Source organism: Pristis pectinata, chromosome 12 (assembly GCF_009764475.1).
Source record: "Pristis pectinata isolate sPriPec2 chromosome 12, sPriPec2.1.pri, whole genome shotgun sequence".
NCBI lineage: Eukaryota > Metazoa > Chordata > Chondrichthyes > Rhinopristiformes > Pristidae > Pristis > Pristis pectinata.
In genome coordinates, this window is record NC_067416.1 from 43,470,055 (window position 1) to 43,493,037 (window position 22,983).

The 22,983-nt window shown below is 49.7% G+C and overlaps 1 protein-coding gene across 2 annotated transcripts in view; it reads left to right on the forward strand.

Annotated features, from left to right (window-relative positions):
• Nucleotides 1-814: 814 nt before the first annotated feature.
• The window catches only part of rufy2 (RUN and FYVE domain containing 2), a 96,891-nt gene continuing 74,722 nt past the window's right edge, over nt 815-22,983 (forward strand). Inside the window, exons 1-6 of one of the 2 annotated variants that reach the window (XM_052027862.1) lie at nt 815-1,125; nt 6,299-6,472; nt 10,179-10,296; nt 11,207-11,308; nt 14,229-14,352; nt 21,223-21,287. In XM_052027862.1, coding sequence (XP_051883822.1) covers nt 897-1,125; nt 6,299-6,472; nt 10,179-10,296; nt 11,207-11,308; nt 14,229-14,352; nt 21,223-21,287 — 812 coding nt within the window. In that variant the 5' untranslated portion in view covers nt 815-896. The remainder of the gene's footprint in view (nt 1,126-6,298; nt 6,473-10,178; nt 10,297-11,206; nt 11,309-14,228; nt 14,353-21,222; nt 21,288-22,983) is intronic. The other variant, XM_052027863.1, reaches the window with a different exon arrangement.

A 22,983-nucleotide genomic window follows, 5' to 3' on the forward strand; every position in this document is an offset into this window, starting at 1 on the left:
AGCTGCCCAGCACCTCCTTTGCTGTAATGCGGACTATCCCCAAGACCTCCTCATTATCTATCTCAAGCGCTAAAGTCTTGATGTCTTTCACCACGGCAAAACTAGTGGACCTTGCCCATCTTCTGCAGCTCCACGTGTAGATGTCCATTTTGGCCTTTGAGGGTCAGGCACAGTAGCGTAGCGGTTAGCGTAACGCTATTACAGTGCTGGTGATCTGGGTTCAATTCCGGCTGCTGTCTGTAAGGAGTTTGCACATTCTCCCCGCGTATCTACGTGGGTTTCCTCCGGGTGCTCCAGTTTCCTCCCACATCCCAAAGATGTACCAGTCGGGAATTTGCGGGTGTGCCTCGTTGGTGCCAGAAGCATGACGACACTTTTGCGGGCTGCCCTCCCAAGAACACTCTATGCAAAAGAGGTTCATTTCACTGTGTTTTGTTGTATTAGAAATATCTCCTCTCTTGTTACTCTTTTCCCCTTTTTGCATCTTGTCTGCCAAAACTATCTCTTGCCCCCTTTTTCCCCCTTGTTGAAATCTACCCCTCCGGGGACTCGCCTGCAGGCTGACCCCTGCCTCCTCTCTCCTGACCATTGTCTTGCTGCCCTTGGCGAGAGCGCTTGCTTAGGTGTGGATTTTCTGCAGTCAGTGTTGCGGTTGGTGGGCGTGGGGTGGCAAATGAACTGATTTGTGGTGGCGGCTGTGGAGTTGCTTGAGGTTTCACCCAGCCGGGCGACGTTGCTGCAACGCCGGGCTGGTGCTGCTGACTCCAGGCTGCCATTGATGAGCTGGGAGCGGGGCGGGGAGGGGGAGGGGGACTGAGACTGAGGGAGGTTTCTCGGAGGCGGGACACACCCACCGCGACGGGAGCGGCGGGGATCGGCTCGGCTCGGCCCGGGATATGGCGTGTGTGGAGCGGGATGTGGGGCCGCTCCCGGGCCTAGGCCTAGCGGACGGCGACGCTCGGGACCCGGAGCGGACCTTCGGGGTTCTGCGGCTCCAGGAGGAGCGGGGACCGGCGGCGGAGGCCGGCTGGCAGGGCTCGAGCGTCGGCTTGGTCCGCAGCAGGTCGGAGACCCCCTCGGCACCGGCGCCCGACTGCGACCTGCCGCCCTCTGAGAGCGGCAGCGGTGAGTCAGGGTGGGGGCAGCGAGAGGGAGGGGGAGGGAGGGAGAGAGGGTGGGGGAGGGAGGGAGAGAGGGTGGGGGAGGGGGAGGGAGGGAGAGAGGGTGGGGGTGGGGGAGGGGGAGGGAGGGAGAGAGGGTGGGGGAGGGAGGGAGGGAGAGAGGGTGGGGGAGGGAGGGAGAGAGGGTGGGGGAGGGAGGGAGGGAGGGAGAGAGGGGGAGGGAGGGAGGGAGAGAGAGAGAGGGGGAGGGAGAGAGGGGGAGGGGGAGGGAGAGAGGGGGAGGGAGGGAGGGGGAGGGAGAGAGGGAGGGGGAGGGGGAGAGGGGGAGGGGGAGAGGGAAGGAGGGAGAGAGGGGGAGAGAGGGAGAGGGGGAGGGAGGGAGGGGGAGGGGGAGAGGGGGGAGGGGGGAGGGGGAGAGGGGGAGGGGGAGAGAGGGAGGGGGAGGGGGAGGGAGGGAGAGAGGGAGAGGGAGGGAGAGAGGGAGGGGGAGGGGGGGAGGGAGAGGGGGGGAGGGAGGGGGAGGGAGAGGGGGGGAGGGAGGGAGGGGGAGGGGGGGAGGGGGAGGGGGGGGAGGGGGGAGGGGGAGGGAGAGGGGGGGAGGGGGAGGGGGGGAGAGGGGGAGGGGGGGAGGGGGAGGGGGAGGGAGAGGGGGAGGGGGGGGAGGGAGAGGGGGAGGGAGGGGGGAGGGGGGGAGGGAGGGGGGAGGGGGAGGGAGGGGGGGAGGGAGGGGGGAGGGGGGGGAGGGAGGGGGGGAGAGAGGGGGGAGGGGGGGAGGGAGGGGGGGAGAGAGGGGGGAGGGGGAGAGGGGGAGGGAGAGAGGGGGAGAGGGAGGGGGAGGGGGGGAGAGAGGGGGGAGGGGGAGGGGGAGAGGGGGAGGGAGAGAGGGGGAGAGGGAGGGGGAGGGGGGGAGAGAGGGGGGAGGGGGAGGGAGAGAGGGGGAGAGGGGGGGGAGGGGGAGGGGGGGAGAGGGGGGAGGGGGAGGGGGGGGAGGGGGAGAGAGGGAGGGGGAGGGGGGGAGAGAGGGGGGAGGGGGAGGGAGAGAGGGGGAGAGGGGGGGGGGGGGGGAGGGGGGGAGAGGGGGGGGGGAGGGGGGGAGAGGGGGGAGGGGGAGGGAGAGAGGGGGAGAGGGGGGAGGGAGAGGGGGGGAGAGAGGGGGGGAGGGGGAGGGAGAGAGGGGGAGAGGGAGGGGGAGGGGGGAGGGAGGGGGAGGGGGGAGGGGGAGGGAGAGAGGGGGGAGGGGGAGGGAGGGCGGAGAGGGAGAGGGCGGAGAGGGAGGGGGGGGAGAGAGGAGGGAGGGCGGAGAGGGGGGGAGGGGGGGAGAGGGGGGGGGAGAGAGGAGGGAGGGCGGAGAGGGAGGGGGGGGAGGGAGGGGGAGGGGGGGAGGGGGGGGAGGGAGGGCGGAGAGGGAGAGGGGGAGGGAGAGAGGGGGGAGGGGGGGGAGGGAGGGCGGAGAGGGAGAGGGGGGGGGGGGGAGGGGGGGAGAGGGAGGGCGGGGAGGGAGGGGGGGGAGGGAGGGCGGAGAGGGAGAGGGGGGGAGGGAGAGGGAAAGGGGGGAGGGAGAGAGGGGGGGGAGGGGAGGGAGAGAGGGGGAGGAGGGGGAGGGAGAGAGGGGGGAGGGGGGGAGGGGGAGGGAGAGGGAGGGGGGGAGGGAGAGAGGGGGGGGAGGGGGAGGGAGAGAGGGGGGAGGAGGGGGAGGGAGAGAGGGGGGAGGGGGGGAGGGGGAGGGAGAGAGGGGGGAGGGGAGGGGGGGAGGGGGAGGGAGGGAGAGGGGGAGGGGGAGGGAGAGGGGGGGGAGGGGGAGGGAGAGAGGGGGGAGGGGAGGGGGGGAGGGGGAGGGAGGGAGAGGGGGGAGGGGGAGGGAGAGGGGGGAGGGAGAGTAGCAGGAGGGAGCAGCTGGAGAGAGGGGAGGGGAGAGGAGGGCAGGTGAGTCAGTGGTGGGGGAGGGGAGGATTAGGGGTTGGGAAGGGGGGAGGGGAGGATGAGATGTTGCGGCAAGAAGAGGGAGGGGAGGACGAGGGGTTGGAGGGAGGAGGGGAGAGGGGAGGGGGGAGCGGAAGGACGAGGGGTTGTGGCGGGGAGGGGAGGATGATGGGTTGGGGCGGGGTGGGGAAGGGTAGGGTAGAGGGGAGGACGAGGGGTTGCGGCAGGAAGGGGAGGGGAGGACGAGGGGTTGAGCTGAGGGGGAAAACGGGAGGACGAGGGGTTGGGTCAGGGAGAGGGAAGGGGGAAGGGGTTGGAGCAGGAAGGGGGAGGGGAGGATGACGGGTTGGGGCGGGGGAGGGGAAGATGACAGGTTGGGGCGGGGGAGGGGAGGACGAGGGATTGGGTCGGGGAGGGGTGAGGGGAGGACGAGGGGTTGGGGAGGGGAGGACGAGGAGTTGGGACGGGGAGGGGGGAGCGACGAGGGGTTGGGGAGGTGGGACGGAGGATCAGGGGTTGTGGAGGGTGGGGAGGGGAGGACGAGGGGTTGTGGAGGGTGGGGGGGGAGGACGAGGGGTTGTGGAGGATGGGGAGGACGAGGGGTTGAGGGTGGGGACGAGGGATTGGGGAGGGTGGGGAGGGGAGCGGAGGACGAGGAGTTGGATTGGGGAGGGGGGAGGGCAGGACGAAGGGTTGGGTCAAGGAGGGGAGGACGAAGTGTTGGGTTGGGGGGAGGAGGGGAGGATGATGGGTTGGTGCAGGGAGGGTGGTGGAGGGGTGGACGAGGGGTTGGGGAGTGGGGAGGGGAGAATGAGGCGGTGGGCTGGGGAGTTGGGAGGGGGGAAAAGGACCAGGGGTTGTGGCAGGGAGGCAGGAGTGGAGGAGGAGAGGTTGGGGTTGGGAGGGTAAGGGGAGGACGAGGGGTTTGGGAGGGGAGGACAAGGGGTTGGGCCGGAGAGGGGGGAGGGGAGGACGAGGGGTTGGTGCAGGGCAGAGGGGAGGGGAGGGGAGGACAAGGGGTTGGTGCAGGGCAGGGGGGAGGGGAGGACGTGGTTGGGGAGGGGAGGACGAGGGGTTGGGGTGGGGAGGGGAGGACGAGGGTTGTGGTGGGGAGGACGAGGGGTTGGGTCGAGGAGGGGAGAATGAGGTGTTGGGCTGGAGAAGGGGGAGGGGAGGATGAGGGGTTGGTGCAGGGCAAGGGGGGAAGGGAGGACGAGTGGTTGGGGAGGGGAGGATGAGGGGTTGGGACGGGGAGTGGGGAGGGGAGGATGAGGGGTTGGGACGGGGAGTGGGGAGGGGAGGATGAGGGGTTGGGAAGGGGGGAGGACGAGGGGTTGGGGAGGTGGGGGGTGAACGAGGGTTTGGGTCGGGGAGGGGAGGATGAGGGTTGAGGAGGCGGAGGAAGGATGAGGGGTTGTGGTAGGGAGGGGAGGAGGAGGGGTTGGGGAGGGGAGGATCAGGGGTTGGGGAGGGTGGGGAGGGGAGGACGATGAGTTGGGTCGAGGAGGGGAGAATGAGGTGTTGGGCCGGAGAGGGGGGAGGGGAGGATGAGGGGTTGGTGCAGGGCAGGGTGGAGGGGAGGACGAGGGGTTGGGCCGGAGATGGGGGAGGGGAGGATGAGGCGTTGGTGCAGGGCGGGGGGAGGGGAGGATGAGGGGTTGGGCCGGGGAGTGGGGAAGGGAGGACGAGGGATTGGGGAGGGGAGGGGAGGATGAGGGGTTGGGGAGGGAGAGGGGAGGATGAGGGATTGGGCCTAGGTTGGGGGAGGGGAGGATGTGGGGAGAGGGAGGACGAGGGGTTGGGTTTAGGAGGGGAGGACGAGGGGTTGGGTCAGGGAGGACGAGGGGTTGGAGAGGGGAAGATGAGGGGTTGGGGAGGGGCGAGGGGACGATGATGGGTAGTGGCGAGGAGAGGGGAGGGGAGGACAAGGGGTTGGGAAGGGTGGTGAGGGAAGACGAGGGGTTGGGCCAGGGACGGGATGGCGAGGAGTTGGTTTGGGGAGGGGAGAAGGGATGACGAGGGGTTGGGCCGAGGAGTGGGGAGGGGGAGGATGAGGGGTTGGGTCAGGGAGGTGGGGGAGGATGAGGGACGGGAGTACGAGGGGTCGGGGAGGAGAGGAGGGGTAAGGGATGTCATGGGGAGGGCACAAGGAAGAGGGCGCGGGGAGGGCACGAGGGTTAGTGGGAGCGAGGGAGGACGGGGAGGGGAAGCCAGGGGAATTAAGGATGGATGTGGGGCAGTAGGACGGAAGGGAGGCTGGTGAGGGGAAGTGCAGGAGAGGAGGCTGGAGACGGGTGGGAGGGGAGGGCAGAGGAGGCTAGGGTGGGGAAACTGGAGGGCAGAGGCAAGCATGGGGAAGTGGGAGGGGAGGAGGAGATTGGGAAGGAGGTGCGACAACTGGAGGGAGGGTGATGATGGAGTGGCAGCAGAGGTGAGGGGGAGGATGAGGAGGGTGGTGAGCGGAGGGAGCAAGAGGCAGAAGAGGACCATGGAGGATGGAGGCAGGTGGGGGAAAATGGGTGGGGATGGTGAAGGAGAACGGAGGGGCCTGAAGGATGGAGGTGGGAGGGCTGGGGAGGTGAGGACAGAGGTGGGTGTGGGGAAGGGGGAGGGTGGGATGGACGCTACAGGGGCAGGGGGAGAGTGGAGGCGGGCTTGAGATGGGGGGATATATGTTGCGGGGGGATGGAGGAGTGGGAGGGCAGGGTAGTGGGGTGGAGGACAGAGGTGGCAGAAAGGTCGAGCAGAGTTGGGTGTGAGTGTGGAGGCCGGAAATGGGCTGGGCTGGGGTGTGGAGGACGCGGGTTCCATGTGTGTGGGCGAGAGAGAATGTGCAGGATGCTTGGGTGGGAAGGAATGAGGAGCTGGTGGGGGTGGGGCCTGGGCTGAGCGGTAGGTGAGATGGAGGAAGGGGCGGTGGGAATGGAGGTACTTCTGATGGGAGGGAGAGAGAGGGTGGGAGGGTCGCTGAAGGGTGGGAGTGTGGGGGAACGGGTGGAGGAACTGAGGTGTGGCTGTGAGGTAGAGAAGGCTGGGTGGGAGGGAGGGATGGAGTGAAAAGATTCCGGAGATGGAGGGGATGTGAGGTGACTAAGGTCATGAGGGAAGACTGGGGAGGCTGGGAGGTTGGGGCTGGTGGGAATGGGAGGTCTGGTGGTGTGTGGCATGTGTGACAGGGTGCTCGGAGCTAAGTGGATGTGGAGATTGATGGGGTGATCCTCTGGAGCAAAGCACGTCTGTTTTCTTTGGTCACTCAGTGCCGAGGGACCCGATGGCCATTGAACGAGCAAACCTGCTGAACATGGCAAACCTAAGTATCAAAGGACTGATTGAATCGGCCCTGAGCTTTGGGCGGACTCTCGACTCGGATTACGCCCCACTACAGCAGTTCTTCATTGTGATGGAACATTGCCTCAAACACGGACTAAAAGGTATCATGTAACATCCCAAATTGTGTTTGTTCTCAGTGACACACATTCTCTTGGTATTCATATCTCTATATCCTGCTGTACATACAGGGGGGTTAATGCTGTCTCCTCTGAGCTGTATTATGTTTGTCTCAGGAGCCTACTCTTCATCTTTGAATCTGGCCAGTATGTGTTAGCCAATCCATTTTCATTCACTTAGGTCATCATAATTCTTCTCATCAGCAGCCAATGTGGTTAGTGTATAATCGCGACCTTATTCTACATTGACTAAGATGTAGAATCAATGTAGATTGATTCTACATCTTGTTCAGTGTTGCTCCATTCTACAACCTGCTGCTATTCCTATATACAGTGGCATGCAAAAGTTTGGGCACGCCTGCTCAAAATTTCTGTTACTGTGAATAGCTAAACGAGTAAAAGATAACCTGATTTCCAAAAGGCATAAAGTTAAAGATAACACATTTCTTTAATATTTTAAGCAAGATTACTTTTTTTATTTCCATCTTTTACAGTTTCAAAAAGGGAAAAGGGCCTGAAGCAAAAGTTTGGGCACCGTGCATGGTCAGTACTTAGTAACACCCCCTTTGGCAAGCATCACAGCTTGTAAACGCTCTCTGTAGCCAGCTAAGAGTCTTTCAATTCTTGTTTGGGGGATTTTTGCCCATTCTTCCTTGAAGAAGGCCTCTAGTTCTGCATGCACTGCTCTTTTGAGGTCTATCCACAGATTTTCGATGATGCTTAGGTCGGGGGACTATGAGGGCCATGGCAAAACCTTCAGCTTGTGCCTCTTGAGGTAGTCCATTGTGGATTTTGAGGTGTGTTTAGGATCATTATCCTGTTGTAGAAGCCATCCTCTTTTCATCTTCAGCTTTTTTTTAACAGACAGTGTGATGTTTGCTTACAGAATTTGCTGGTATTTAATTGAATTCATTCTTCCCTCTACCAGTGAAATGTTCCTTGTGCTACTGGCTGCAGCACAAGTCCAAAGCATGATCGATCCACCCCCATGCTTAACAGTTGGAGAGGTGTTCTTTTCATGAAATTCTGCACCCTTTTTTCTCCAAACATACCTTTGCTCATTGCAGCCAAAAAGTTCTATTTTAACTTCTTCCGTCTACAGGACTAGTTTCCAAAATGCATCAGGCTTGTTTAGGTGTTCCTTTGCAGACTTCTGACACTGAATTTTGTGGTGAGGATGCAGGGAAGTTTGGAAGAATGAATTCAACTAAATACCAGCAAATTCTGGAAGCAAACATCACACCATCTGCAAGGAAGAATGGGCGAAAATCTCCCAAACAAGAATTGAAAGACTCTTAGCTGGCTACAGAAAGCATTTACAAGCTGTGATACTTACCAAAGGAGGTGTTACTAAGAACTGACCATGCAGGGTGCCCAAACTTTTGCTTCAGGCCCTTTTCCCTTTTTGTTATTTTGAAACTGTAAAAGATGGAAATAAAAAAGTAATCTTGCTTAAAATATTAAATATATGTGTCATCTTTAACTTTATGCCTTTTGGAAATCAGGTCATCTTTTACTCACTTAGCTATTCACAGTAACAGAAATTTTGACCAGGGGTGCCCAAACTTTTGTAACTGATAATTTATGTTCCTGTTTCATGTTATAGATGAGAGTGTCACAGATTCTGAAAAACATCTATAAACTTTGGCTTCTTTATATTTCTGTGCATTAGTTGTTTTATTCAACTTGGGTAAAGTAAATTGGGAGATTGTGGATCAGTATTTATTTAGCTGTCCATTTGATTCTCATGCTCCTGAGGTTGAAGTTACTACCTGATGTTTGTTCAAAGGAATTGTGATGAGTCTGGGTGGAAAAAAACCTGAAAATTTTTGACTGTTGTGGGGTACCTCTCTCAACTTGGGCACATTCCCCAGATATAAAAATAGAAAATCTGAAAATACTTAGCAGATCAGGAAGCATCTGTGGAGAGAGATTTTTGACCAAATTAGGGATTACCACATTTTAGTTTGCTGAGGAAGGGTGAGGGGAAGAAATGACCGAATGACAAGAACCTCCCAAAGCAAATATAAACGGAATGTGCTGGAAAAACTTGGCAGGTCAGGCAGCATCTGTGAAAAAGAAACAGAGTTAATGGTTTGGGTCAAAGATCCTTTATCTTCTGTTTTTAATTTCAGATTTCAGCATCCTCAGCTTCTATGTTTTGATTTTCATTTGATTTTGATGACCCTCCCAGACCTGAAATGTTAACTGTTTCTCTTTCCATTCCAGCTGTTTTTGTTTTTATTTCAGATTTTTAGTTTTTTTTTCTCCCCCTCCCAGTGGGAATTGTCGCTTTGAGGAGAAGAGGGCAAGTTGCTTTCTGTGTTGGCATCACTTTTGAAGTGTCAGAAATGGAGGAGGATGATCCATTGAATGTGAAGGTTGGTGTGGTGGAAAGTGAAGACAAGGTGAATCTTGTTCTGATTCTGGAAGTGGGAAGTGTGAGAAAAAGATTAGACTTGACTAAGGCCCCTGTTAACTCTGGTGGTAAAGAATACATGGTTGCAGAAATAGAAAGACAGTTCTAGTTTGTGTCCTGAGACTTTGTGGGCTACATAGAATCTTCTCTGTTTCAGTCCTGCTTAACCCAGTTCTTTTACTGATGACTGTGACTCAGTGCCACATCCTGTTCACTAAACTAGAAGAAAAACTTGGCACGTCTTCTGTACTGGATATTGAATTCAACACTTTCAGATAATCTGCATCTCCAGCCATTTTATGCCAGATTTCCAGCATTTCTTCATTCCTTTGGTAATTGCAGATAATCAATCTGCCTTTTCATGTCTTCCAGCTATTACTGCTTTTGCCAAGTAATGTATCTTGTCTTTCACCCTCTTGTAGGCCTTCCCATTTCACGTTTCTCCCCTTCCTGCATTTTCTGCATCTTGAAATTTGCTTTATCCATAAACTATCACCAGAACTAGGAATAGTTATCAGCCTTGAACATTAGTTGTGTTTCTCTCTCCATATATGCTTACTGAATTGCTAAATATTTCTGTTTTTATTTCAGATTTCCAGCATCCACATTATTTTGGTTATTGTACTTGTTCCCAGGTGTTTATGAAGAGGATTTTGCAGGGTTTTTTGAGTTGAGCATTACTCCATCATGCCTAGGTTTATGCTATGTTGCAGTGCTCTGGTGCATTGACGTTGGTCTAAAGTTACATATAGGGCAGATTGAGTGATGAATTTTCATACCTAAAGGATATTAGTGAACTAGATGGGGTTTCATGGCCAGTGTTATTAATAGGTAACTCTTCAATTCCACAATTTACTTTAATTAACTGCACATTAAAATTTCATTAGGATCCCAAGCTGACATTGGAAAGTCTTCTGAAGCTGGTGCCTAACAAGTCAATTTATGCTAAGTGAGCACTTCGGCTGCCCACTTCAAGGACCCCTAACAAGATGACAGAGGTCATTCTTGTACTACTGGCTCAACGTAGGGATCTCTCAAAATGGGGTGGTCTCTTTCAGTGAAATAGAGTTGGACTTGGTCATGATCTGCTACCAGTCTACATGGGATTATTTGTCCATGGAAGGCACCACAGCCTGATTCTGTTCTCTCTTAAGAGTGAAACTCCTGCTCTTGAGACCCTGAAGCCTGTTGTCATGCCTCCAAAGCCTCAATGAGCAAATTTCAAGTATCAGTACTATTCATAATGTGACCTTTCCCTGTCTTGTGTTGCAGTGAAGAAGTCTTTCCTTGGCCACAACAAGTCACTGTGGGGCCCCTTAGAACTTGTGGAGAAATTATGTCCTGAAGTTGTGGAGATTGCAACAAGTGTCCGGGACCTGCCTGGGTTAAAGTAAGGAATCTTGTTTCTCAAAATGCAGGAAATATGGCACTGTCTTTGAAATATGTGGTGAGGAAACTCTTGGTTCAAGCCCTTCATCTCAGTTAAAGTAATTTCATATTGAGTAGGAGGGACATCAGCTACTGCTCCTTCTCGTTACAGATGGCCATGAAGCCAAGATGTGAGCAAAGGATCAGTTTTGATTGAGTCAATTAGCATATGGTAGAACCACGGGTTTTTCCATTGACAGACACAACGTGAAGCTTGCTAGGCCTCAGCAAGACCTTGAACTGTGCTTAGTTGTCCTCAATTGGTAAGCAAACTAAAAGACCTGTTGTTCACCATGGTTGAAGGTCTTGTGTCTTGCAGCATTGGCTTGTTTCATTGTGTCAGCTCTTGACTAGCTGATTTAGGCTCAGAGGTGGTTTAGGACCTCTCAGACGGTCCATTTCTTCTGTGACTCTGCAGCAAACTGCTGAGATGCCCAAATACCCATGGTGACCCTGCTGTCAAGGTCTGCAAGCTGCACTTACCACAACTTGGTTGCAGGATTAGTACCAGCCTACCTGTGTTGTCATGAAGAAGCACATACACAGTTTTCTGTGTTTATCCTCTGGCCATTACTCTTCCTCTTGGGTGGCCCCAGCTCTCTGGCACTATTCCGGCAAGGATTTACAAGCTACTGATCTTTGTTGGATTAAGATAGCTAGTGGTGATTCTGCAGCTGTCATTTAGCACCAGATCAATTTCTCCTTCGTGTGTACAGAGCATTGCCATTGTGGGTAAGCATACTTGACACTGGAGTAGCATAGAGCAAATGCAGACGTTCTGTTCTTGATTGGGTGTGTCTCTTATTCGCTTGACTGTTGGAAAAGATGTAGAGATGATGTAACTAACCGTTGTGGCTGCTGTTTCCTTGCAGGACCCCTCTGGGACGAGCTCGTGCCTGGTTAAGGCTTGCCATGATGCAGAAGAAGCTGGCGGATTACCTGCGGTGCATGGTTATTCGGAAAGACCTTTTCAGGTAGATCTTATCCTTCTGTATTTCTTGCTTGATGAATAGTCAGGGGGCTATGAAATTCTGATCTGTAGTTGTCTGGTGCAAAACCGATGAATTAACTTTACCTGTTAATCCCAGATTGTTGAGGGAAGTAGAGGCCTGAGAATTGAAAAATAGCAAAAGTTAAACCTTTGTTTAATAAAAAAAAGTGTATGAATAAACCCAGTAACTGCAGACCAGTCATTAAAAAGTGAAGGTGAAAGTTTAGTGTGGATTTATTGGAGAAAGCCAATATGGATTTGTTAAAGACAAATTGTGTCAATGTGTTTTTTTGATGGAATAATAGAGAGGATTGATGAGGGAAATGTCATTGATGTGTTTCTGAACTTCCAAAGGCTTTTGATAAAGGCGTCATGTAAAAAGCTTGTTCGCAAGATTGAATTTGCAGAGAATGAAAGAGGCTGGAGTCCCATGAATATAAAATGGCTAAATAGAAAGAAATGGAGAATACTAATGCAAGGTTGTGATTCAGATTGGAGTGAAGGGTGTATTTAATGACTAGGATTTGGTGTTCCAGGCAAGGGAAATGGGACCAATCCACTTTTATGCCTGCTGAGGCATCTAATATCTCCTTTTCATCTTAATGTGCTCTAGAATTTCACTGTTCCATCTGAAATCTTCAACTATAGAGGAAGTGGTTGAGGCAGGTTCAATAGTATCATCTAAGAAGCACTTGGGTAGGTACATGGATGGATGGAGCCTAGAGGGATATGGGCCAAACACAGGAAATTTGGACTATCTGAGTGGGCACCGTTGTCGGCATAGACTGGTTGGGCCGAAGGGCCTGTATCCATGCTGTATTACCCTATGACTCTACAATATCTTTCTCCTTGGTGAATACAGATGAAAAGTATTTGTTTCAGACTCCACGGCCTCTGGCTTCATGCACAGATTGCCCCTATGGTCCCTAATGGCCCCACTCTTTCCCTGGTTACCCTCTTGCTCTTAATATACTTATACTTGGGATTATCCTTAATCTTACCTACTTAGTGGCTCCTCTTTGTCTTCCTGATTTTTTTGTAAGCATCCCCATATAAGCTGTGTACTCATATAGGTCCTTTGGCTCAACTCTTCCATGCCGACCAACATGTCTAGCCAAGCTTGTCCCATTTGCCAGTGTTTGGCCCATATTCCTCTAAATCTTTTCTTTCAATGTACTGGTCTAAATGTCTTTTAAACATAGTAATTGTACCTGCCTCTACAGCTTCCTCTGGCAGCTTGATCCATAAACCTACCACCCCCTACGTGGAAAAAGTTTCCCCTCATGTCCCTTTTAAATCTTTCCCCTCTCACTAAGTCTAGTATTATTCCCCCTACCCTTGGGGAAAAAGACTGTAACCATCCATCTTATCAACACCCTTCATGATTTTATATACCTCTATAAGATCACTCCTTAGCCTCCTATGCTCCAGGGAGAAAAGTTCCAGCCTATTCAGCCTCACCTTATGACTCAAGCCCTCCAGTCCCGGTAACATTTTTGTGAACCTTTTCTGCACGGTTTCCAGCTTAATGACATCCTTCCTATAGCTAGGTGACCAGAACTGAGCACAATACTCTGTGTGATCTCACCAACAACGTGTACGGTTGCAACGTGACATCCCAACTCCTGTACTCAGTGCCCTGACCGATGAAGGCAAATGTGCCGCCTTCACCACCCTGTCTACGTGTATCGCCACTTTCAGGGAACCATGTACCTGTACCCCCAGGTCTCTCTGTTCTACAACACTCTCCAGGTTCCTACCACTTACTGTGCAGTTGCCCTAGTTTAATTCCTAAAATTTAACATTTTGCACTTGTCTGAATTAAATTCCATCTGCCATTCCTTAACCCACTTTCCCAGTTCATCTAGATCCTAAAGGCCTCCCCTGCTTTTAGTGCTCTACACCTACCGGATGCTCCCCTTTTTCCCTATAGCAATATAGGGCTGTATTGGTATCCCTTGATGTCCAGGGTTCTGAGGACGTGCCATCCTTATCCTTCACTCTTATGGGAATGTGTTATCCCTGAACACTCAACATTTCACTTTTAAAACTTATGGTGACTGTATCTAAAATGCTCACCCACTAGCACTTCATACACTTGCCCACCTTCTTTTCCTCAGATTGGGACTAACACTGCGCCATTCCTAGCAGGACTGTCTCTTTATTGGCACAAAAAGGTCTCCTGGATACATTTTAAAAATTCTGTCCCATCTAATCCTTTCACACCATGGTGACTCCAGTTGACATTGTCTTTGCTCCATGGTGAGGTTGTTTACAGCTTCAGCTGCCTGCAAAACCTGATGAATATTCATCACCCTGTTTCTCTAAGGTGTTCCTGACCTGCTCGTGTTTCTGAGCAATGGAGACTTAGTAACTGATGTAGGGTACTTAATTCTTTGCTGAGTTGAGATGATCTTGGCTTTAGAAATCTAGATGAAAAACATGATGATGCTAGAGGAACTCAGCAGGCCAGGCAGCATTCATGGGGAAAAGCATGACCCTTCTTCTTCGACCCTGACGTGAATCGTTGATCGCCTGCTTTTCTCCACGGATGCTGCCTGGCCTGCTGAGTTCCTCCAGCATCATCGTGTTTTTTTGATCTTGACTTTACACAGATATGAGATTGGAGGTGTCAGCAAGGAAAGGAAGTAAGTAATGCCCTCTATGATTGAGAGTTTGCTAGATGGTCTTGCAGGTGGGAAAAAAAGGATTAGCAAGAAGATTAACAGAAACCAAACTCCAGCCTGTTACTGCACTTAGGAAGGGGTGGGACTACATTTGGGATAATATCAAATGATATTTATGAAATTAACATTTCAATAACCATCTGAATTGGACAAAATATGATCTTATTTGTTTTGGAGGTTGCATAGAATCACTGTGTTCTGCTGATTTCTTTGCAGTGATTTTTATGAGGAACATGCAGTGATGATGGAAGAGGAAGGAACGGTGATTGTTGGACTTTTGGTTGGACTTAATGTGATTGACGCTAACCTCTGTGTCAAGGGAGAAGACCTAGATTCCATGGTAAGGCTGTTGGCTCTGATCTTTGCCGATTAGTCTGAAATATATATCCATTATCAGTGTGACTCTTGCTGGAAAAGGGCACGCTTCTCTGCCAGTTCATGGCTATCACATCTTCAGAAATGCTGACTGTCAACCAGGGCACGGTTTCAGCAAGTGCTGTCATAGAGATACAACTCTTAAAAGAGGTAACATTTCCAAAGATGCAGACTGGTACAGGATCCTAGTTCCTGAAAGCACGGCCTCTTGCTGGGTCCTGGTTCCTGAATGTGCTGGGGCTCATTTGTGTGCAGTGTCAATGAAGTGCAGATGAATAAATGGCTGCTTTGTTTTTAAGTATTTAGTTGTGTAACATAGTTTAATTGTTGGATTTTGTTAACCTTGTGGTCTCATTTAAGGGAGAAAACAGCAATGTTGTAGACTGCCAATTTATTAGGTTAATCGAAGGCAGCTGACTCAGAATTAGTGGAACCTGGGAGTATATATATCTGAGTTCTGCTGAGGCACAGCAGTTTCTTTGTAGTAAAGGGGCTTTGATGCTGTAAGGGGAAAAGTGTAACTACTTTAAAAAAAATTATTGTCAGGCTTAGCAGTGTAGGTGATGCTCTATTGCTGTATGTGTGGCAGCTTATGGAAGCCACCATGATAGCAGTGTAGGTGATGCTCTATTGCTGTATGTGTGGCAGCTTATGGAAGCCACCATGATTCATAGTGACCACTTCTACAGAAAGTGTCAGCAGCGCGAAATACTTGGGCTCAGAACTGGTGAGCTGGACCCAAGGTTTGAACTCAGCACTGCATCAGGGAGGGGTCATGGTAATGATGCGCTTTGTTCCAGGTGGCAGCCACACCCCTAGGATTAGATACTGCAGAATGGTCAGTCAAAAGAGACAAGCGGGTGGGACGTGTATGAGGATCCAAAAGGTAGCCTTGCCCTTGTTAAACAGATTCTTCATTAGATTCCTGCAACCTGTGTAGATGAAAGCATGTGCAACTGGAGGATAAGCAAACTGACAGGTCATTTAAGTATACAAAGTAGAAGAGCAGACTCGCAAAGGTAATACCTCTAGATTACTACCTGAGCCATGTGTAAATTGGTACAGGGCCAATAAGATCAGTGAGTTGAATGTGAAGCTCAAAGACTGATTTTTTAAATTCATGGACATCGGCATCCGTATTGTGGAAAGAGGGAGCTTTTCCACTAGGACTGGCTTAACCTGAATCAGACTGGGACTGGTGTAATTGAGTAAGTAGGGCTGTAGATGAGGCTTTAAACTGATTAGTTGTGGGTGGGGGTGTTGTCGGTGAAGGGGAAATTTAGAAAGTTAAACAAGAAGGACAGGTCACAGTGAAGGGTAGTAAAACAGGTGATGGTAACCAGAGGCTACGTAGAAAGGACAGGATAGGTTGGATTCTTGCTGAGACTGAGCACCTTTAAACATGGTTAGCTAGTTTTGTTCATTATTTTCTGAACACTTGAAACTGAGCTGAGTTGTCAATTTATTTGGAATTTAACCCAACTCTGTTCAATTTCCTAGGAAATTTTGTCTAGTGCAAAGTTGTGTATCTGTTCTATTTGAGGCCTATTGCAGTATGTGCATCTCATCTCTGCCATCTTCCTGTGTTGCAGTTTCCATCTGGGTCCATTGAATAGTGATCAGAATTCAAAACCTGATGAAGGAGAGCAGGCTGGAGAAACCAGAAGCTAGTTGAGCAGATTTGTAAACCAAAGCAGGTTTGAAATAACTAGGAGATTGTGAAGCAAGTCAGAGCAGTAAGGAGATAGTAGAGAACATCAGAAACATATCCTTGCATTGGTAATCATAATGTGGTGAAATTTAAAGTAAAATCTTATGGCAAGCCAATGAGATGCTGACTAGGGGAATGGATTGCACAGCATGTTAGAGGTAAAGACTGTATGAGTGAAGTGCTTTCTGTATAAACCTCAAGCTATTCCCATTGTCCAGCTCTTTGTTTTGTCACATATTGTTCCAAAACTAATTCCATCTCTTTGCTCTCTACCAGTAGCTCTGGGGGGAGGGGGTGGCAGGGGTTGGACAATGCTTTATTCCCAGGTGTAGACCATGTTTTTGTTTAACACATAACTGAAGTTGAGAATAGGACTGTTGTTACCATAGAACAGTAGAGCGCAAGAACAAGCCCTTCAGCCCACAAGTCTGTGCTGACCATGATGCCAATTTAAACTGCACATAGCCTATGCCCCTGCGTTCCCTGCCTGCTCGTGTGCCTGTCTAAATGCCTCCTAAATGTTGACATCGCATCTGCTTCTACCACTTCCCCTAGCAGTGTGTTCCAGGACCTTCTTACCACTCTGTATTTAAAACAAAACTTGCATGTAAATCTCCCTTAAACTTCCCCCTCTCACCTTAAAGCTATGCCCTTGAGTATTTGACCTTTCCACCCTGAGAAAAAGACTATCTACCTTGTCTGTGCTTCTCATAATTTTATATATTTCTATCAGGTCGCCCCTCAGCCTCCGATGCTCCAGAAAAAGCAATGCAGGTTTGTCCAACCTCTCCTTATAGAAAACACTTACTAATCCAGGCAACATCCTGGTGAACCTCTTCTGCACCTGATACAAAGCTTCCACATCCTCCTTGTAATGCGGTGACCAGACTGCATACAATTCTCGAAATGTGGCCTAACCAAAGTTTTATACTATTTTGAAGTGAATGTTGTTGGCTCTTCTCAATCAGAGCAGCTACATGTGGTATCTGCATCTTTGGAGAGGAGGAATCAGATATGCTTCTCTTTCCAGGTCATAATCCACAGACCCCTCATTAAAATTTCACAACTAAGGGTGAGATAGTCATAGAGTCATACAGCATGGAAGCAGGCCCTTCGGCCCAACTCATTCACGCCAAATGTATTGCCCAGCGAAGTGGTCCCCTCTGCCCATATTTAGCCCGTAGCCCTCTAAACCTCTCCTATTCGTGTACTAATCTAGATGGCTTTTACATGTTGCTAATGTGCCCGCCTCAACCACTATTTCTGGCAGCTCATTTCAAATACACACCACCCTTTGTAGTGAAGAAGCTGCCCCTGACGTCCATTTTAAATCTCTCGCCTTTGATCTTAACCATAGAACCACAGAACAATACAGGCCCTGTATTGTACCTTAAACCTATGCCTTCTTGTTTTTTAGCAACCCCACCCCGTCTATGCCCCTCTTGATTGTATATACCTCCATCAGGTCACCCCTCAATCTCCTATGCTCTAGTCCTAGTCTACACAATGTAATTCAGGCCCCAAGTCCAGATAACGTCCTGGTAAATCTTTTCTATATTCTTTCTAGTTTAATAGCATCTTTCCTATAACAGGGTGACCAAAACTGTACACAATACTCCCAAGTGCAGCCTCACCAACATGTGAGATAACTGCAACATAACTTCCCAATTCCTATACTCAGTGCCCCGAGTGATGAAGGCCAGAATGCCAAACGCTGCCTTCATCACACTATCTACCTTTCAGCGAACTTTGCACTTGTTCTTCCAGGTCTCTCTGTTCCATAACACTCCCCAGGGCCCTATACCCATTCACTGTATAAGTGCTACCCTGGTTTGAGCTCCCAAGATGTAATACCTCACGTTTATTTGGATGGAAAGCCATTTGCCAGTCCTCAGCCCACACTCCCAGCTGATCAAGATCCCCCTGTAATTTTTCATAACCTTCTACACTATCTACAACACCACCTATTTTAGTATCATCTGCAGACTTACAAACCATGCCTTGTACATTTATATCTAAATAATTTATATAAATTACAAACAGCAAAAGTCCCAGCGCTTGCCCATGTGGCACACCACCAGGCACAGGCCTCCAGTCTGAGAAACAACCCTCAGTCATCACCCTACAAGTTAGCCAATTATGAATCCAATCCGCCATCTCCCCCGGATCACATGCAATCTAACCTTCCAGTCTAGCCTGCTGTGAGGAACCTTGTCAAAGGCCTTGCTAAAGTTCATATAGACAATGTCCACTGCCCTATCCTCATCTACCCTCTTGGTTACCTCCTTGAAGAACTCTGATTTATCAAATACGATTTCCCACACAGAAAGCTGTGCTGACTGTCCTGAATCAGACCCTATCTTTCCAAATGTTGGTAGATCCTGTCCCTCAGAATCACCTCCAGCAATTTACCCACTACTTTACTGGCCTGTGGTTTCCTGGCTTGCTTTTGCTACCCTTTTCAAACAATGGTATCACATTAGCGGCACTCTAATTCTTGGGAACCTCACCTGTGGCTAGAAATGAAGCAAATATCTGCAAGGGCCTCTGCAATTTCTTCTCTAGCTTCCACAAGGACCAAGAATGCACCAGGTCAGGCCCTGGGGATTCATCCACCTTAACGCACTTTAAGAACCCGCCCCCCCCAATACCTCCTCCCTGCTAATTCCTATGTGGTCCAAGACAACACCACTCATTTCCCCCATTTCCTTAGCTTCCATTCTTTTCTCCACAGCTAAAACTGAAGAGAAATATTCATTAAAAATCTCATCCATTTCCTTTGGTTCCATATACAGGCGACCATGTTGATCTTTAAGGAGACCTATTCTCTGCCTTGCCACCCTTTTACTCTTAATATACCCATAGAATTTCATGGGATTTTGCCTCACATTGCCTGCCAGATCCTTCTTGTATCCTCTTTTTGCCCTCCTAACTTCTCTCTTAAGTGCACTCCTACACTTCTTGCCGTCATCAGGAGATTTACTAGTTCCCAATTGCTTATGTGCAGTGTATGTCTCCCTCTTTTTCAAAGTAGATGGGGCTCTGCTTTGACTTCTGCCAGACTCTGCCTGTATTAAACAAAAATACTAGAAGAACTCAGCCAGTCAAGTAGCATCTGTGGAAAAAGAAACCAGCTAACATCTCAGATCAAAGACCCTACATCATAACTAAGAAAGAGAGAAAGCAAGTTGATTTTTCTTTTAAATTTTATTTACAGCGTGGTAACAGGCCCTTGTGGCCCAACGAGTCCGCGCCGCCTATTTTAAACCCCCAAGTTAACCTACCCGTACGTCTTTAGAATGTGGGAGGAAACCGGAGCACCCGGAGGAAACCCACGCAGGCACGGGAGAATGCACAAACTCCTTACAGACAGCGACGGGAATCGAACCCCGATCGCTGGCGCTGTAATAGCATTGCGCTAACCGCTACGCTACAGTGCCGCCTGGGTATCTTGGGAACAGAGAAATTGAGGTGAGCAAAGGGAATGTCAGTAATAGGGTGAAATGATAGATGGCCATTGAATGGATAGTTCAGCTCCTTTGTGTATGGTTTCAGGTCTGGGTGATGTTGAACAGTATGGCCTTCCGTGACATGCTGACCAGGCAAGTGATAAAAAGAGTGGGAGAGGAATGGCATGTGAAATGGCCAGTCCTGATACTATAGGAAGGAAGAGCAAGAGGGTATCTGAAGTTGGAGAATTCAATACCGAGTCCTGCAGTCTTCGATCTGCTGTGGTTTCCTTTTTGCTGTTCATTGGTTTCTCATTCCTCATCTGCTGCTTGACTGGCATTTCTGTTTTGTTTCAGATTCTGGCATTTGCAGTTTTTATTTGTTTTCCATTCCTGCCTGTGTAAACCAGAGATGGTGTAGAAAAGATTTGCGTGATGTTGCTGGGACTGGAGGGCTTGAGTTATTCGGAGAAACTGGATAGGCCAGGACCTTTTTTTACCCCTGGAACGAAAGATGCTCGGGTGACTTGATAGAGGCTCATAAAATCATGAGGGGCATAGGTAAGGTGAATGGTCAGGGTCTTTTTCCCAGGGTTGGAGAGTCTAAAACTAGAGGGCATAGCTTTAAGGTGAGAGGGGAAACATTTAAAGGGGACCTGAGGGGCAAGTTTGGTGGTGGGTAAATGGAACAAGCTGCCAGAGGAAGTGGTAGAGGCAAGTATAATTAAAATGTTTAAGAGACATTTGGATGGGTACGTGGATAGGAAAGGTTTAGAGGGATGTGGGCCAAACACAGGCAAATGGGACTAACATAGGCATCTTGGTCAGCATGGACCAATTGAGCCAAATTGCTTGTTTCCATGCAGTATAACTCTGTGACTGGATGTTGGAACCTGTTACCCAGCAGGGGATGCATTTGGAGTAAGTAATAAGGCAACACACACTTAGTATCTCCAGGAAAGAAAAACAAAAGAAGTGAAGAGGGGATTCGGCAGGATGTTGCCTGGATTGAAGGACTTTAGTCGTGGACAGGCTGGGCCTGTTTTCCCTGGAGCGAAGGAGGCTGGGGGTAACCCAATAGAAGTATATAAGATTATGAGAGGCATAGATAGGGTAGATAGTCAACATCTGTTTCCCCTGGTAGGGGTCTAAAAAACGAGGGCAAATTTTTGTGAGAGGATAGAGTTTTAAAGGGGATCTTAGGGGAAGATTTTTTTTATATACTGAAGAGTTGTTGATATCTGGAAGATACTGGCTGAGGATGTGGTGAAGTCAGATACAACTGCAATGTCTGAGAGACATTTAGACATATACATAAAGAGACAAGGTAGAGAGGGATACAGTCCTAATGCAGGCAAACAGTGTAGTTGGGCACAAAGGTCAGCGTGAACATGGTGAAGCCAAGGAGCCAGTTTCTGTGTTGTACGACTTTTGACTCAAAAGCTGCAGGAACAGGAAAAGTTTCTGCATGTTACAAGTCGTTATGCCTTCAGAAACAACTCTCTCAGGACATTGGAAGTAAATATGTACTTGCAGATGTGCAGAGAAGGAATGTGACAGGAAATTAATGTTGCTCTTGCAAGAAACTGACGTGGGTATGAAGGGCTGAAGACCACTGTGTTGTAATTTATTCCATTTTTCCACAATTCTACATGGTCTCACATTTCTTCCGTAGGTTGGAGTCATTGACTTCTCCTTGTACCTAAAGGGCGATAACGACAACAGTGGATGCTTTGAAAGGTAACTTTTACAGATGTGGCACTGGTATTCTGAATCATGTGTCCTATGGGAAAGGTGGGAAGTTTTCCATAGGAGACAATTCCTGTTGATATTCTCTTTGCTATTTTACACATTAAAACAAAACTTAGCAGTGAAGACATTGATCAAATTGCATGACCTGGTATCTCAATTAACACTCAGGATGCATTCCCAATACAGGGACACTAATGGGATTGGCACTAAAAGATATGATTATAGCACTATATATACAGGGAGATGCATTACTGATGGTGCTGCTGTGCTGGGAAACTGGCACGATTCCCCTGTCTGTTGCCGGTACTCCTGCAGCAATGAAACATCACTCCACTGTTCAGACTGAGACAATGTGCAGAGGCTGAATGCAAGGGTTGGTTCTGTGCAGGCTGGCTGAGTAGTGCAGCCACACAGTGCTGAGGTGTGAGACACAGGGCTGCACCCTGGCTGGGTTGATAACTGCAGGCTCTGCTGGGACTGGCAGCAGCTGTATATGTTGACAGACTGCCCGGATCCGATTGTTTCTTTCCATCACCACCTGAGAGCAGGAGTCCGCAACAGAAATGTGGCAGGAGGGAGGATGGGGATTTGTATCAGGTTCCCAGTACAGCAGATTGAAGGAATGGTTCCACACCAGGCAGATGCTTCCTGATCTTTAGAGTCCTGCTCGGGTCCACAGCCTTCTATGCTGTGGTGCTTCAGGTGTTCACCTGAACGTTTCTTGGATTTTTTGTCGTGACCCAATGGCTTCTTGATAGACTAATCTGATAATTCCTGCCTCAATCAAATTATTCCAAATTTTTTAAAATTCAGGAAATATAATTGAAGGCAGTAATGTGCCTGGTCATTTTCTTGAGCTTGCATTGAACTTCAGTGGAATGTTAGAGTAGACCATTGTCAGAGTGGGACGGAGAACTTAATGTAACCGTTGACTGAAAACTCGAGTTTGTACGTTATGTTGCAGGTGAGAAGTGGTGCACTAACCCTAAAGGAATTTGCATGCTATGCCATTGAAATACAATGTGAAATGAAGATCCATTTAAGGACTATTTAAAATGTTTATTTAAAAACAAAACTAATTGTATTTATTCATAAAATTAACCATTTGTTAATTGCGGTTTTAAATGCATTGTTAAAGAGTAGAAAGCACTTTGCCTGAATTTAAATGTATAATGAAAATTACTTTGCCTGTTTTGAAAGCCCAGTAAAGAAATCACATGGGATTCTGGTAAAAGCTGCAGGCCAATGGGAGTCTGAGACTACATGGCAGTTGGGCCTCAGAATAACCCTAGCAGTCTAGATTTGGCCTATGGGTAGCGTTGTAAATTTTTTTGTTTGGGAGCTCTGTTTTTTCAGGGTTAGGGTAGGGATTCTTGGCAAATCAGTGGGAGATAGATGTGGTGGACAGTGATAAAGTGGTGGTTTAGGCTCCAAGGTGTGTGGTGGGTTCTATTGGGTCTCTAGGAGGCACTATGTAATGCTAGTTAGATCAGCATTTCAAAAAGTTAACTTTTTAATTTGTGTTTGCAGTTAATGCAAGCAATTAACATAATTCATTGACAGCCTTTTATTAATGTTGATGTACTTGGACGTGCAGAATGATTTGATTTCATCCTACTGCCTCTGAAAAGTAGTTCATGAATTGTCAATATTTAGTGTTTCTTTTTTAAATTTTAAATTTTTA